This window comes from Meles meles, chromosome 17 (genome assembly GCF_922984935.1).
Source record: "Meles meles chromosome 17, mMelMel3.1 paternal haplotype, whole genome shotgun sequence".
NCBI lineage: Eukaryota > Metazoa > Chordata > Mammalia > Carnivora > Mustelidae > Meles > Meles meles.
Genome location: NC_060082.1, coordinates 5,633,800 through 5,651,062, shown reverse-complemented (window position 1 = coordinate 5,651,062; position 17,263 = coordinate 5,633,800). Strand labels below are relative to the sequence as shown.

The following is a 17,263-nucleotide window of genomic DNA, read 5'->3' as shown; positions in this document are numbered from 1 at the left end:
GTAAAAAGCATTTCTCCAAGGAAGGTAGACAAATGGCCAGTTAGTATATGAAAAGATGCTCAGCACCACTGATCGTAGGGAGATGACGATCAAAATTAGAATGTGATACCGTTCACCCCCTTGGGATGGCCGTTATTAAAAACAACAAAAGGAGGCAGATGAGGAGGCAGAGAAACTGGAATGCTTGCGCACGGCTGACGGGAACATAAAACAGCACTGCTCCTGTAGGAAAGAGCAGAGCGGGCCCCTCAAAAAATCAAATAAAGAATTACCATGTGATCCAGCAATTCGGTTCGGTTCTGGATATTTACCCAGAAGAACTGAAGGCAGGGACTCAAAGAGGTACCCGTACACTGGTGCTCACTGCAGCGCCATTCCCAAGAGCCAAGAGGGGGGAACGCCACAATGTCCCTGCGTGGGTGAACGGGTAAGCAGCCGGTAGCGACACACACCAGAGAGCATTTACTCAGCCGCAGAAAGGAGCGGACTTCTGACACCGTCTACGACATGGATGAACCTGGAAGACTCTGTGCCAAGTGAAGTAAGCCGGGCACAAAAGGACAAGCATCGTCTGATTCCATTTTATGAGGCACCCAGTGTAGGCAGATTTATGGAGAGAGAAAATCGAATGGTTAGAGGCTGGGGTTGGGGTCAGAGGAGAATGGGAATTACTGTTCAACGAGTACAGGGTTCCAGCTTAAGAATATAAGAGGATTCCGGATATGGAGAGTGGTGATGGTTTGTAACAAGGTGACTATGTTTAATGCCACTGAATTGTGCACTTAAAAATGGTTAAAACGGCAAGTTTTATACTATACATGTTTTACCACAACAAAAAATTTTAAAAAAAGACAACCCAATTAAAAAATGAACATAGGATTTGAATACTCCTTTCTCCAAAGAAGATATGCAAATGGCCAATAAGCACATGAAGAGATATTCAAAATCAATACACAGTGTGCTGAGATTTATTTTGTATGATTCAAGGTCAAACCAGAGCCATTGGATAGAAGATGTAAGATACAGCAACTTCAGTGAAAGAAGGATCTTTCTGATAATTAGAAAAGTTCCCAAACTGGAAAAGGGGGGTAGTGAGTTCCTTGTATATTAGAGGTATACAAGCACAGGCAGAGAACCACATGAAAAACTGTAGAAGATATTCACTCATTAGGTACAAAGGTGACTTCTAACTTTGTGTGCACGTGTGAGCAGCACCTTTCTTGAAACGCAAAAACGCAAAATGTAAAACAGATCAAAGTAAAGTTGCTTTGGCTACCCTGGGGCCCAGGGCCTACAGTTTCATGTGCATGTTGGCCAGCCTCCAGCAACTATCCACAGAAGCTTAGTAGAATATCCAAAGCCCCAAGGAGCACTCTGAAAACCAATGTGGTTAATGATGTAATTAAATTTTAAAATAAAGTTTTGCTTTTTTTTTTTTTTTTTAAGATTTTATTTATTTATTTGAGAGAGAGCAAGCAAGCACATAAGCAGGGGGAGGGCAGAAGGAGAGGGAGAAGCAAGCTCCCTGCTCAGGAGCCCAACATGGGGCTCCATCCCAGGACTCTGGGATCATGACCTGAAATGAAGGCGGATGCTTAGCCGACTGAGCCACCCACTTCCCCCCAGGCCAGGGCTTTAAATATAGATTCAGAATAATATAAATTCTTCACATTATAATCCCCCTCCCCCAAATCTTTTCTCTCTTAAAAAAAGCTTTACCATAAAGTTGCAAGGATTCAGATCACTTATTAGGCTCCTTCTGTTTTAGTAGAATGTCCGATTTCTGCAATCAGAATTATTTCTGGAATCTGGCCTGGAAAAAATCTGAAGGGCTGTGGTATTTGCGGAGGTGGGTAAAAAACGGCCAGCCTCCCTGGCAAGAACCCACGTGGAGGGCAGTGGAGCTCGAGGAGCAGCTCGAGAGGGGATTTTCTCTGACCCCAGCACAGCCGCCATCAAAGTCACTTCCAAGGACACCAGACGCACCTCTGTCCACGTGGACACTCACACACACCTGTGCCTCTGGGTCTCACACACATACATCCCAGCTCTCCCTACCGAAAAGGCCTAGAAGCCATGGCAGCCTGGTAGCAACGAGCACATCTAGCCCCCAGATCTTGACTGCACAGGAACCATCCTGAAGAGCTCCCACTGGCTGAGTGTGGGACAGTTGGGACGCCAAAACAAAAGAGAATACCATTGGAACCCTCTGGGCAAAACAGGAACTGTGAAATAATAAGAAACATGTATATACACTGTCTCTGTTCCTGGTTCCTGACACTGAGCTCCTAAAACCCTGACAATCTCCCGGAGTGATAGGAGGAGTGCTCGAACAGCTTTTGTCCTCATATTTGGTCTTTGACCCTGATTCCTAACACACAGTTCCTAAATCCCTTGGAATTTCCTGGGTGGTAAGAGTGTCCTTTGTTTTAATGAGGTGACTCGGGATGGGGGCTGGTTACCGGAAAGACTGAGACATGATTACAGCTTTTGGGCCCACCCCCTTTCTCCAGGGAGGGAAAAGGGGCTAGAGATTGAGTTAATAACTGGTCCTGCCTACCATAAAAATCCCAAAAGTGAAGGAGTCCGAGTTTCCAGGTTGCTAAGGATATCCGCATGTCAAGAGTGTGGTGTAGCCCAACTCCACGGGGACAGATGCTGCTGTGCTGGGAACCGTTCCCGACACAGAGGCACCTACAACGGTACCTGGCTGTTGGTCTGTATCAGCTGTCAGGTAACTAGCGAACTAGCCCTTGTAACGTAACTAGTGAACGTAAGTAAATGTTTCCAAGTTCTGTGAGCAACTCTAGCAAATTGCTGACCTACTAATATGATGTGAGGAGGGGCAGAAAGAACCCGTGATTTATAGCTGGTCAGTCAAAAGCACGGGATTTGCAAACTGGCGTCTGGAGTGGGGGACAGTCCTGTAGGACTGAGCCCCTAACCTGTGGTGTCTGCACTAACTCCAGACAGTATGTGTCATAAATGAATTACTCCACACCCGACTGGTATCCGGGGAGTTGGGAAACTGGCTGGTGTGGGAAAAACCTCCACACCTTTATGTCAGCAGTGCTGAACGCAGAGAGCGAACAGGGCTGTTCTTCCTTTAGTTGGTGTCCTAAGAGTAGAGGAAACATGAGTTTTTCCTTTTAGGAATCCTTAAATCCATACTGATAAAGCAAGCAAGCTTTAGCCTATTTATTTATTAGTTTACTTGTAAATAAATCTACTGGGTATGATGGAATTAAAAAAAGTACAATCTGGCAGCCACCACAGTAATAACCGATTCCTAGTAATAACTAAATAAATGCTCGCAGAAAGTATCATCAATAGACGGGAGACGGGAGGAAGTCTCACCACAAAATAATTAACAATTATAAACACAGTATCTGTACTCATGAACTTTATACATGGAGAAACCTAAGCAGACACATCGTAACTAGATTAAAGTCAATATCGCCAGTAATGGATCAATGATCGCGTGTAGCCCCCATCCCCACCCCCACGCCCCCATCCCCACTCCCCGCACCCCCATGCACTGAGAAGACCACAGCAGCACTTCAGAGCTATTCCTGCCAAAAATGCGTAAATCACAGGAAAACGCCAGGCAAATGTGAACGGGAACACTCCAAAAATGTTAAGGTCATGAAAGATAGGGAAAGACTAAAAAACTGTTCCACACTTGAAGGAGATCAAGAGTTAAGGAGACAACTAAATGCAACACTGATCTAGGCTGGATCCTGGGCCTATAAAGGACATTACTGGGACGAGTGACAACATCTGAATGGGATCTGAGGATTAGATGGTGACACTGGGTCAAAGTTAATTTTCTGATTGTGGTGGCTGTACTATGAGCATCCTTGCATATATATATATATATTTTTTTTTTAGAGAGGGGTGGGGGCAGGAAGGGGCAGAGGGAGAGGGAAAGGGTGAGGGAATCCTGTGGCCAGGATCAGTCTCACCACCCTGACCGAGATCAGGACCCGATCTAGTATCGGATGTTTAACCGACCAACCCACCCTAGAGGGTCCTTGAATTTAAGAAACACGCACTCGAGTATTAAGGGTCTGTGACAGGCAGAGTAACAACCTCCCTAAAGATGGCCACATTCTAGGCCCTGGAACCTGTGAGTGTTTTACCTTAAATGGCAAAGGGGAGTTTAAAGTTGCAGATGAAACTAAGTTTGCTAATAAGCTCACCTTACGTAAGGAGACTATCCGGAGTTAGGGATTACCTGGATGGTCCCAACATCATCACAAAGGTCCTTAAAAGTGGGAGAGGCTGGCAGAAGGAGGGGTTGGAGGAGAAATGTGACAAGGAAGGCAGGGTCAAAGTGCTGGCAGGAAGAAGAACGTCACCCATCACTGCTGGTTTTGAAGAGGAGGGAGGAGGCCACAAGCCAACTCACAGTGGCCTCTACAAGCCACACAAGGAAACAGATTCTTCCCTTGGGCCTCCAGAAGGGAATGCAGCCCTACCAACACCGCAATTTTAACCCAGTGAGACCTGTGTCGGCCTTCCGACCTATGGAACTGTAAGACAGCAAGTGTGTTATTTTAAGCCACAAAGTTTGCGCGAACTTGTTATAGCAGCATTACAGGACTGGTGGAACATCATCTCGAACCTGACCTTAAGTCATCTGGGCACGTCAACGAATTGGGACTGCGGATACAGCTCTACAGGAATTCGGTGTACTGCTGTTGTAACATTTATGTAAATCTGAAACTATTTCACAATAATGTTTTTCAATTGATGGATATTACATTTTGACCTACCAGCCTTTTCCAAATGGTAATTCTACAGGATAAAATACCCTCTAAGGCCAGAAGACAGAAAACAGTCTTTTTCTTATATAAAAGGCCCGAGGGAAATACTCAGGGAGGCAATGGCCCAACCTCCAGAACCTTCACCCATTACTTCTAGACTCCCTGGTTCCAGAGACCTTACCTGTAGATGGTGATATGGGGAGACAGAGGACGGTTTAAATCGGTGTTCTTATTCCAGAACCTCTCCATCTCTTCCTTGGCTGTGGTTCCCAAAGGAACAGCACTAAAATATAACCAGAAGATTTTAAAATGATTAAAAGTAAACTTGGCTTAAGTTTACTTAAAAGTTAAATCAAAAAAGCTAAGCTCTAAGCTGGGCTGGACGAACCCACTGCAGAAGGAAAACACGTTCGTCCACTCCCCATCGCTATGCCAAGTCTGACTCAGTAATAACCTCAATCACCCAGGGAGGTCGTATCAGGGGAGAACTCCTCTTTCCAAACCCTCAATGCACAGGTCCTGCAACAGAAGCTCAACTTCCTTCGCGGTGTACAGCAGAGCAAGGACAGTATTTTAAAAACATTTACATAAATAAATCACCCTTTCCCCAGGCCACGGGCGCTGTCTCATACATCACCACCTGCTCTCGTCTGTTTTGTCAAGACACCCTTTCAGGTTCTCAAAAATCAAGAACTGGATCAGCTCGGTACCTCCGAACAGTGTCTTGGTTTCCTTTGTCACTGGGTTGGGTTGAGGCCAAGTGTTGAACGGCTGTGTTCAATAAATTAATTTATTATGTACCCATATTAAACATGATTCTATCCCCCTCAAGAAAATATAACCTACCCATAGATTACTGATTACAGAAAGAAAAGAACAGTAACTTCACAGTGGAAAAATACCTAGCAGACACTCCCTCATTCATATGATCACACGCCACCGACGTGGATGTAACGGAGCACACACCGCTGATGTATGACTCCTGCCGAAAATGGGTAACCTGACTCTAAATTATAGGAAACCCCAACTTGAGAAACATTCTACAAAATAACTGGCCTGTACTCTTCAACAATGTGCCACAAAAGGCCAAAGAAGGCTAAGAAGCAATTCCAGATGAAAGGATGCTAAGAAATATGACAAGTAAACAGAATGTGTGAGCCTAATCAGCTCCTGGATGGGGAACAGAAGACTGTACTTCTATAAAGTACATTATCTGGGACAAATGGAAAATCTGAAAACTGCATGCTGGATAAGAATACATCAATGTTCAATTTCCTGAATTCAATAACTGTGTTTGTATAATTACACTGTTATATATAAGATAATGTTCTTATTCTCAGAAGTATTTAGAAGTAAAGCGTCATGGGGTCTGCAACTAAATCTCAGAGAATTCAGAGAAAATACTAACACTAATTAAATACACATCAGTCTGGACCACACTAAATTGTCAATCTTAGACCAGCTTTGACCAACAAAAATTACAATTTCATAAGACACAATCTAAAATACATAGAACTCTAAGTAAACACAGCAAAATGTTAACAACTGATGAATCTAAGTGAAATGTACATAGAACTCCATTGCACTACTCTTCAACTTTTCTGAAAGTATAAAACATTTCCCAAATTTAAAGTTTAATATTCTTATCCTTCCTTCTGCTACCAAGATGAGAAAAACAGTGACCACAATCACTAAATTTTCAGCTACCCATCTGGAACTTCCTTTCATATGTACCCCCAAAATCTAAACCAACACCCCACTGCTGTTTCCTGAGGGGAAAAAAGTTAAGTCACCATAACCTCCATAAATTTAGGAACTTACTTTCTGACAGAGAGCCGAGGACTAAGGTGGGCACGGAGGCAATGACGGCCAACATGTCTGCAAAATAAGAGAATAAAGAGTCAGTGGGGGCGGGGGAAGCACCTGGCTGGCTCAGTGGCTGGAGTCTGCAACCCTGAATCTTGGGGTTGTATCCCCGAGCCCCATGCTGGATGTAGAGGTTACTTAAAAATAAAATCTTTTTTTTTTTTGAAGAGAGAATAAAGAGTCAACACACATTTAGAGATCAACCTCAGTTTATCAACTTCTCTATTTTTGTACCGTATTAGACTTAGGATTAGAGGGAAAAATTAGTAAGATGAAAACAAGGACAGCATCAATGTTTTTGAGAAATTTTTTAGTTGGAAAACTACCACTTCAAATAACTGGAGAATAATCACGTGCATAACCTAGAAATGCAAAATAAAGTTTTAGCTGAACATGAATAATACAAGATAAAAGAATAATCAGAGTTAGTAATGTTCAACATTTCAAGTTAGGTCTTACAGGAGGTGACGGTTAAAGGACAGAGGTAAGTAAGAACAAGAATAAGAATAAGGGTAAGAATATACCTTATTTAACTGCTGAGAATGGATGAATTGAGAAGGTTGAAGAATCAGGGTGTGTGGAAGGAGGGGCCTATTAGGCTATCATTTTAGGAACCACCATCAAATTCCAGACAAGCTGGATGAACTTCAAGTGAAAAAAGCATGGAAGGGCACCTGGGTGGCTCAGTGGGCTAAGCCTCTGCCTTTGGCTCAGGTCATGATCCCAGGGTCCTGGGATCGAACGGGCATTGGGCTCTCTGCTCCGCAGGGAGCCTGCTTCCTCCTCTCTCTCTGCCTGCCTCTCTGCCTACCTGTGATCTCTGTCAAATAAATAAATAAAATCTTTAAAAAAAAAAAAAAAAGGCATGGAAATGCAAAGATTTCCCTGACTGGTGAAGAGTTATGTGAGGGTACACAAGTTTGCTACCAAAAAGTTGCTATTTTTGAAAAGGTATACATCAGTACCAAAACTGCTTTTTAAGTCTAAAACTAAGATGTGCCCAGGCATTCTACGTAAAGTGAATTTCACTGACCCAGAGTTCACACAGTATTATGAAAAGCAGGACCACCACACCCCTTTATCCAACATTATATCAAATCTTTCCAAAAATATTTAAGAAAGTGAATTTTGGGGACTAGAATTAAAAACACATTGATTCTACAAAAGTTTATGGTATATCTATTATATGTAAGGCACTGTGGGGATATAAAATCTCCTTGAGATCCAATGATCTTCTAAAAAAAAGCTCATGGTGTCCCTCAAACCGCTGACATGCTGATGATACTAGATCCAAGAACAGTTCGAAATCCCTATGTTTCACACAGGACGGGAGAAGGGTCCACTGCCTGAAGGCAAAATAATCCAATCAACACTTCCTTCAGCTCTTCCTTCTTTCCAGCTTTGGCCGCAAGAGGAGAATACTGACATTGTGCCCCCAAGGCTCCCAGAAAGAAGAAGTGGGAACAAATGTCTTCCATCAATTGAAGTAATTGTGGCTCTGGAGTTGCAGGGCACGCATTCCTCGCACCAGGCTGGGTCCAGGCCCCCAGCTGCCCGGCAAGAGTTTGCAGATGTGGGTTGGAATCTACAGCACTCTGTCTACTGCTATTGTTTCCCAGACAAATGCCAATGTAAGCTTTCCACAAGGCCCTAACAGACCCCAGCTGCACAACTCCTAGCCTTAACCGAAATATGACAAAAGCAGGTGTCTGTCCTTGCCTTTCATGTGAAACCAGGAACTCCGAAAAGTTCTACCAAAGACTTGTACTTTATATGTTAGAGCTAAAAGGTAACAGTACGTTATTTTTAATTAATATGCCAGAATGTACCATTCTAGTTAGTACTGTTCCCTTCTAAATGCATTATCCCTGTCTACCCAAAAATGTAATCACTGCTCAAATCATTTCTGAAACTCTTCTCTGGACTGGGGTAACAACAGTGAGACAGAAAGGACAGTGAAGTAAAAAAGTCACACTGGGGTTCTAGTTCGCGTAAGCTGTGTGACTTTATGGAATTTCCAGGCTGCAGCTTCTTCACTTATGAAATGGGACTCATAGGACCTACCTGATTGGTCACTGGGAGGATTACATAAGAAAATGTACAGAAAAGCATTCTCAAAACTGCAATATCATCCATATCTATATTACTAATATTTCATTGGTCTCGCCAAGGTCTTTAGAATTAACATCACATTCTTTTTAAAACACTCAGGGGTGATAAAAATATTCATCTGCTGAAAATGGATTTGACTTTTGGAAAAAAACAAAAGTTACTCAAAGCCAAGTCTATGGGATCAAACTAAATAAAACCATTTTTGGTGCAAAACAAGATGTGACTACAATATAATGAGTTTCTCTTATATGACCTCGATCTGACTTGATCTGATGGTATGCCAGAAAGTTTCAGAAGTATCTGGGGTAAGGGCAACTCTGAAATACCTGTAACTTTGAAGGACAGGATGAAGGGGAATCATTTGTACACAAAAGTTCTCATTAGGGACGCATGGGTGGCTTAGTCGTCAAGTGTCTGCCTTCGGCTCAGGTCATGATCTCAGGGTCCTGGGATGAATCCCCGCCTCAGGCTCCCTGCTCAGCAGAAGCCTGCTTCTCCCTCTCCCACTCCCCCTGCTTGCATTCCCTCTCTCGCTGTCTATCAAATAAATAAATAGAATCTTAAAAAAAAAAAAGTTCTCATTAATGGCTATTAGCACTCAACCTACTCCCAAGCTACACCCTGATTTCTTCTTTCCTCTCACCCCCCCATACATATGCGAGGCGTCACCCAATCCTATTGGTACTGTCCAAGGAACTTTAGTCCATTGTCTTAGTCCTTATTCTTTTCATTTCTCACAAAGAGGACTATAAAAGGAGCTCTTGGACTGCTTTCCCTAGCATCCCTCTCTTCCCTATCATTCAATACTACCGAAGCTAACTCACTGAAGAATAAAGCTGGTTTCATTGCTCTTCTGCCCCAAAGTCTTTGAACAGTACCCCGCTGCTTGCAGCTCAAGGTCTAGACCCATTCTCCCACAAACTCCCTTCAGCCCCTTATACGTCTACCACGCAAAGTATTATACTACATACACCAAGAAAGAGCAAGCCATCGTAGGGCCACATGCTTCTGCTTGTACTCTTCTTTTTTTTTTTTTTAAGATTTTATTTATTTATTTGACAGAGAGAGAGATCACAAGTAGGCAGAGAGGCAGGCAGAGAGAGGGGAGGAAGCAGGCTCCCTGCGGAGCAGAGAGCCCGATGTGATGCGGGGCTCCATCCCAGGACCCTGAGATCATGACCTGAGCCGAACGCAGCGGCTTAATCCACTGAGCCACCCAGGTGCCCCTGCTTGTACTGTTCTTTAAGTGGAACCCTGCTCACACCCTGACAAACCCTTCCTTCAAAACCCAACAACTCCTGGATGGCGACTTCAGTTTCTTCAGCCTTGCTTGGGCCTTGCTTCTACACCACTTCTTATCTCTTTATCAACACGTATTATGCTGTTTAATAATCTATTTTCTCCTCTGCTAGCCTTGAGCTCTTCAAGGATAGGACTAGAATGCTTTTTGTCCAGAACACCTGTAATCATGTCTGACACAATAGAGAGGCTCAAATAAGCATATCAAAATACGCTTATTTTAAAAAGCGGTCTTATATATTTAAAGTTAAACCTTATTTTTAGAGGTGTTTCACAAGTAGCACTTAATATGATGCACAGATAGTTAATGACTCTTGGTGACTTTGTGCTTAAGCACCATGAACTTTATCAGAAGCCTAGCTGTTTTTAGCTTAGTTCTGGATCTCCATCTTGGCTTTGACAAGGCATTTCTGGACTGAGTGCCAACAGAGTGTGCATTACTCAGCAGGTTATTTAAACTGTTTTGGGAGTATACAAAATACAGAGCACTATTCAAAAGTCATGACATACAGTAGTCTGAGCACTAATAATTTTTAATTAGCCAAACATTAAAAATGTTTAACCAATACTTCTTTTTAAATGGGCCCAAGTTATTGCTATTTTCATTCACAATGATGAAACCACAATCATGGAACCGGTGATGTTGACTTGTCCAAAATAACAGAGTTCGTGACAATACCAGAACTAGAAACCAGCTCCTATAATTGCTCAGAAGGTATATTCCTCTGAGGCTAAATCAGCACATTATGAACAGTTCCAAATCCCTGTAGTGAAATGCAACTTGACTCAGAACATCCATCAGAAAAAAAAACTTGGGGGACACGTGGGTGGCTCAATGGTTTGGGAGCCCAACTCTTGAATTCAGCACAGGTCATGATCTCAGAGTCGTGAGACAGAGCCCTGGGACCTCAGCCCACTGTCTGCTCAGCAGGGAGTCTGCTTGAGATTCTCTCCCCTCTGCATACATGCTCCCTCTCTTTCTCTAAAATAAATAAAATACATCTTAAAAAAGAAAAAAAATTTTAATTCCCTATGTCCCCTCTTAAGAAAGCCCTTGTGAGAAAAGAAGAGAGGTGCCCTTCCCATGAACTTCAGATTACTACTAATGAAAGAGCATTTCTTGGCATTGAATCCTACTGGTGACCATCCTACACATCTCAAAATGTGTATACTTAATGAGTACGATAATTGTCAACTTCTAAATTACCCTGAAACTCATAAAATGAACTGTTTAGAACCAATATGATCACAGCCAGCTAAATGTTAATTCTACCAAAAGTCCCTGACATCTACCAAAATATATCAAAGAATTCAAAATCAGTCAATTATGGCAAAACTACCTTTAATAAAGAATGCAGTTCTGGCAAGACTGGCCCTGGCATACCTTAGGGGGGAAAAAGATACATTTGGAAATAAGAGGGAGGAAAATGATGGATTAAAGTAACCCATTCCTGATCTCAACTCCAGGAGGAATCATTTTGTCACAGAGAAAAACTAAATAAAGTCCCTCTATTTTTATACTGGGTGACTTCAGTGGAAAGAGAAATGAGAAGACATTTGGGGAAATCAGGAATTAAAATCTCAACAACATTAAAACTAACTTTCCACAACCAACAGTTTCCAAAAATAGGCCTGGCACGAAACTATGCTGGCCTTTGTACCAAGAGGGTCTAAAGTCACTGAAGTTGCTGCGTCTATAAGGCCTCTGAGTAGAGAATGAAACCTAGAAAGAGGACAGCTCAGAATGGAAGGAAATCTAGAGTACTCCCGACAGTGAATGACCTCGTATGGAAAAACTGAGACATCCACTCCCCCTCCCTTCTCACCCCAAATGAAAAGAGAAATTACAACTAAACTAGCCGGGCTGCTGCGGGGCAGTAAAGCGACCGCTAAGGGCGCTGTTGATAATGGCCAGCGCGGTAAGGATCCAAGTCTCCTACCCCTCCGCCGGGGCCCGATAGGAACTCAGACAGTGCCCACTCACAGCCAGCACTGGCGTCTGCAGCAGGTAGAAGCAAAGACAGAGCACACCAAGATTCCCTCTCCCCGAGGCCTAATTCCTGAGTAAGACCTCCAAGTCCTAGCGGATGATCCGCTGACCTCCAAATCCTAACTTTACGTTCTCGGGGTTTGGCTCTGGGAGCGGCCCGGAGCGCAACCTGGGGAAAAAGTACCGGAGGTGGGGGGAAGTAGAAGGGGCGAGAGCCGCGCGACCCGTCGGTAGGCAGTAGGGGCGAGATAACGGGCCGGTGACCCCGAATACCGGAGCGGCTGGGGGAAGGGTAGGGGCCCTAGGATTCCACAGCGCGTGGCACGCACACCCGTAGGCCCTTTCCCTGCCCAGACACGGGGCAAACACCCGTCAGCAAGACGTGAGGGGCAGTGCAGGCCTCCCGAGGGCCGCGGACAACGACTCCCAGCCCCAGGGAAAGTCACCTCAATAAGAGCGCAGCCATCTTGAGTTCCGGCCTGGACGGAAGTGACGTTCAGCGTCCCCGCCGCCTTAGGGCGGGGTCTCTATCACGTGACAACACGAGCTCTTTATAAAGGTTGGGGGCGCGCTTGTGCGCAGCTTTGTTCTCTCCGGTCTTTCCCGTTTCATTCAGTTGTCTTCCGGAAGGGCTTGCCAGGCTTCTGCAGAAATGGAGCTGACTCAGACTCTGCAGTACGCGTTTTACCTGCGAACATAATTCATTTTGTTGAACATCTGACTTGTCCTGATACTTCACCAGGGACTCCGCAGTCTAGTCTCGGCCCACCTGCTTCCCAGATAGGGCGGCAAGGCACCCACGGAAACGGGCTCCATCCCGTTCTAATGGGAAGCTTCGCCAGTGCAGAGGTACCCAGGTTGAGGAAGGAGCCTGAGAATGACGCAGACCACCATCCCCAGACGAGGGAGCCTCCTCTATCCACCTGGATTAGCTTCGTGGCCCACAGTTCCCGGGCTTGAGCTCCCGCCTGGGCTGGACACCCACGAGTCAAACACAACGCTCTCTTGTTCCTTGTTTCAAGGCTGTGTGGGTGACACCCACAGCTAGAGGAACCCGGGGTGGGGGAAAGCTCGCTTTGATTTTTAAACACACACGCACATGTGTGTGTGTGTGTGTGTGTGTGTGCGCGCGCGCGCGCGCAGTTTTGAGGAACCCAAGCACAGCGATCAATTGCAGAACACTTGTGACTTAAGGAAGAAAAAGGGAGTGAGAAAAGGAATAGAAAAGTGAATAAGTTCTTGAATCTCGTTTTGCGGAGGGTGGGAGTGAAGGAGCGACTCGCAACTCCTACTAAAACCTTGAGCTACATTAATATTCAGATCTCATTTATATTTAGCCCTCCTGCACTTCTTTCAGGATTTAAATAGCACAAATTCACTTATTTCTTCATCAAATGAAAATAATATTTTGCATTTCTATAATACTTGACAAAGAAAGCACTTTTATAGACTTTTGGGCTGGGAGAGACTTTAGAGGCTCTTAGGCCTTTATTTTTATCCAGTGCAGAAATCTCCTCTGCAACACTTAGGGCCACTGATCTTCAGGACTCTGCTCTAACGCATTCGGTAATGGTTACCTCAAAACCCAAGTTTCATTTAGTGAACAGCTTAATCATTAGAAAGTTGTTAAATTAAAGTACAGTTTTCTGGGGGTATGTGGCTGGCTCTGTCGGTGGAGCTTGCAACTCTCGGTCTTAGCATTGGGAGTTCAAGGCCCAGGTTGGGTGTAGAGACTATTTACAAATAAAATCTTCAAAAATAATAAAATAAAATAAAACGCTGTTTTCTGCTGTTGAACTTCCAGTCATTGATCCTATTTTGGCCTTCTGGCTCTTCACATTAACAAATCCAATGCATGCCTCTTTCACTTAGCTCTTTGAGTAATTTCACTTTATATTAACTTTTTGCCAGAGTATATGAAAGGACTTTAGGTGATTCAATGATACAAACATGTAATTGTCCTCAAGAAGCTTATAGCCTTATCAGGATCAATAAGTAAATAAATACAATAAAGAAAGTAGCAATCCCAGGAAAGAACTGTGGGTAAAAAGGGTGGGGGGAATCAAAGCAAAAAGTGATTGCTTGCGGGGCACCTGGGTGGCTCAGTGGGTTAAAGCCTCTGCCATCAGCTCAGGTCAGGATCCCAGGGTCCTGGGATTGAGCCCCGCATCAGCAGGGAGCCTGCTTCTTCCTCTCTCTCTGGCTGCCTCTCTGCCTACTTGTGATCTTTGTCTGTCAAATAAATAAATAAATCTTTTTTTAAAAAAGTGATTATTTGCAACTGGGGAGGTGGGGTTAGGAAGGTATAATTGACTACAACAGGCTGTGAACATTTACTGATGATTTTCCCTGTTGAGTTTATCAAGTCCTGTATTTAGAGTTCCACAATCCAAACCCAATCGTGATCACAGAACCCACCATCTCCTGTGTAAGGAGATGACAAGTAGGTACCAGGAGACGGTGGCTTTCTAGGTCAACCTGCAGTGATTCCACTTCAGAACAACAGAGGCCTCCCTCCTCAAATTAACTTGTAGGGCCCATAATTGATGGAAATTAGTCACATTGAAATGCAAACAAGACATTAAGTCAAGCCCCTTATGACCAGGGTTAATCTTAAAAATAAGCAGGAGGGGGGCCCCTGGGTGGCTCAGTGGGTTAAAGCCTCTGCCTTCTGCTCAGGTCATGGTCTCGGGATCCTGTGATCTAGCCCCACATCGGGCTCTCTGCTCCACAGGGAGCCTGCTTCCTTTTCTCTCTCTCTGCCTACTTGTGATCTCTGTCTGTCAAATAAATAAATAAAATCTGGGGCGCCTGGGTGGCTCAGTGGATTAGGCCGCTGCCTTCCGCTCGGGTCATGATCTCGGGGTCCTGGGATCGAGCCCCGCGTCGGGCTCTCTGCTCCGCGGGGAGCCTGCTTCCTTTCCTCTCTCTCTGCCTGCCTCTCTGCCTACTTGTGATCTCTCTCTCCATCAAAAAAATAAATAAAATCTTTAAAAAAAAATCTTAAAAAAAAAATAAGCAGGAGGAGGTCAGAGAAAGAAAGGGGAAGAAAGAAGGAAGAACATTTCAAACGGGAGGCAATCAGGCAATCAGGAGAGCTTTGATCTGAATGATTTTTTTTTTTTTGGCGGGATTTGTTTAAAACTCAGCTCTGACTATGTAGACACTCCCATCCCTAACCCCATACATCACTCCAAACCTTTGGGAAATTCTTATTGTTAAGAGTTAGTTGGACAGGTAGGTAGGCAGGGCCAGGGTCCCTGACAAGAAAATATGGGAGCCAGGACAACTAAGATAAAACAGAACTAACACCCTGTTTTTCAGATTAGACAGAACCACACTGACATTCTGCTTTGCTGCCTTTGCAGAAATGACTTCTGCAAAATATCCTAAACTAAGGCAATTAACCACAAAGCATTTGCCAATACCATGAGCAAGGGGCAATTAAGACATATGCCCCCCAGATGTCAGCAAAAAAAAGACCATCAGCACAGAGACATTAACCTAATAGGTAGAGAGATACGTGACCAAAGCCCTGATTGGCATGACTTAACAAGCCTGGATTGCTTAAGATCATTCCACAAAAGAGCTTATAAAAACCCCTAAGCTTAGAAACTCTGAGGGCAACCCTCTCAGCCCCCAGCCTGGGAGCTTTATGCTCTTGCTCAATAAATTTTGCTTTGCTGCCCACCACTCTTCATCTGGTCTACCTCTTCATTCTTTGAAGTGGTGTGACCAAGAACCATGGACGCTAGGGGGGCAAAAATCCTGTAACATTATGATGTACCAATTAAACCCACCCTCTTTTGTCGGCCACTTAATGCCCTTCACCAGTTCGTTTCAACTCTCCTGGACAGACTTGTTTCCTATGACCCCCTTCTCAAATTCCCCCAAATCAAGTCAAAGTGAAGGGTACAAGATCTGCCTTGAATGTGCCCAATACTTCACAAACCTACCCCCCCCACACACACATACAAACACATTTTCCTACCTCTTTTTTTTTTGCTTTTGCTCTTCTGCCGGGATACCATCACTACCCATTCCATATCTAATATTGCCTTCTATACACAACTCCCCCTTCCTCTGACCTTCACTTATTTTATTTCTTTGTTTGTTAAGTAGGCTCCACACCCAGCATGGAGCCCAATATGGGGCTTGAACTCACAACCCTGAGATCAAGACCTGAGCTGAGATCAAGAGATGCTTAACCAACTAGCCACCCAGACGCCCCGGTTTACTTTTGTTTTTAATCTCTGTTACATAACAATCTCCCTGACATTTGTGAAGAATTGGGCATATTCGAGCAGACCTGGTTGAGCCCATCTTGGAATTCTCAGCACTTTGTTCATCTCTCTGCTGTGGCAAGCATCATGGTTTATTATATTGGGTTATTGATGGGTTCGTCCTCCAATCCTCCCTTCTCTGCCCCCCCCAACTAGATTTTAAACTCCTTCATGGAGAAAATTAATTTTCATTCCTCTTTCTGTTACCCGCATACCCATACTTTACATACAGCTGGCACTCAATACGGTTTTGTTGCCGTGTTCTAAATTGACATGGACTTGAACTGCAGTGTGAGGCACTGAAAATTCTCTGACGAAGAGGGACAGCTCAGGGGACTCTTCACTGGATACTTTCCAATGGGGAAAAGCTTTATCAGGGAAGAATCACCCAGGATGCAGGGACATGGAAGAAAAAAAAAAAAGAACTCCCAGATGACCTGGTCATTTCAAGGAGCCTGTAATGCAACCCAGAGTCATCACAAAAAGAAACAAACAAACAAGGAATATCCCATTTTCAGGTTCTCTGGGGGAGCCATTCTCTGGTAAGGAAGCTACAGAAGAACCCCTTCTTGGAACCTTAGAATTCAGGTTCCCCTGCCCATGTGTCCCTCAGAGAAGTGTGTTTATGTCCCTTTTTCTGTCCCTCTCCCTCATAACCCCCCCCACCCCAGCATTCCAGCCCAGGGCAGGGGGAGGCCAGCAGACACAAAGCTCTCTGTGTATGGGGTGGTATGTGTCCCCCCACCCCTCCACCCTGAGGACACAATGCCCCTTCTGCTCCCTGTGCCCTGCCCCCCTCCCCAGCACCTCTCAAGTGCACATGCCACACTGCAATTGGTTACTGGCTCAGGACAGCCCCCTCATACTGGGGCTCCAGGGGATTTTAAGCGGATTCCAGGAACCCCCGCTCAGTTCCTTGTCCCCCACTCTCCCAACCCCGCAGA

At 44.5% G+C, this 17,263-nt stretch overlaps 1 protein-coding gene across 1 annotated transcript in view; it reads right to left on the bottom strand.

Moving 5' to 3' along the window:
• SDHC (succinate dehydrogenase complex subunit C) overlaps nt 1–12,635 on the bottom strand; it is a 32,521-nt gene extending 19,886 nt beyond the window's left edge. Inside the window, exons 1-3 of the mRNA XM_045983168.1 lie at nt 12,483–12,635; nt 6,591–6,647; nt 4,951–5,052 (exon numbers count right to left, since the gene is read on the bottom strand). Of these exons, the coding sequence (XP_045839124.1) occupies nt 4,951–5,052; nt 6,591–6,647; nt 12,483–12,502 (179 nt within the window). The 5' untranslated portion in view covers nt 12,503–12,635. The remainder of the gene's footprint in view (nt 1–4,950; nt 5,053–6,590; nt 6,648–12,482) is intronic.
• Nucleotides 12,636–17,263: the final 4,628 nt, after the last annotated feature.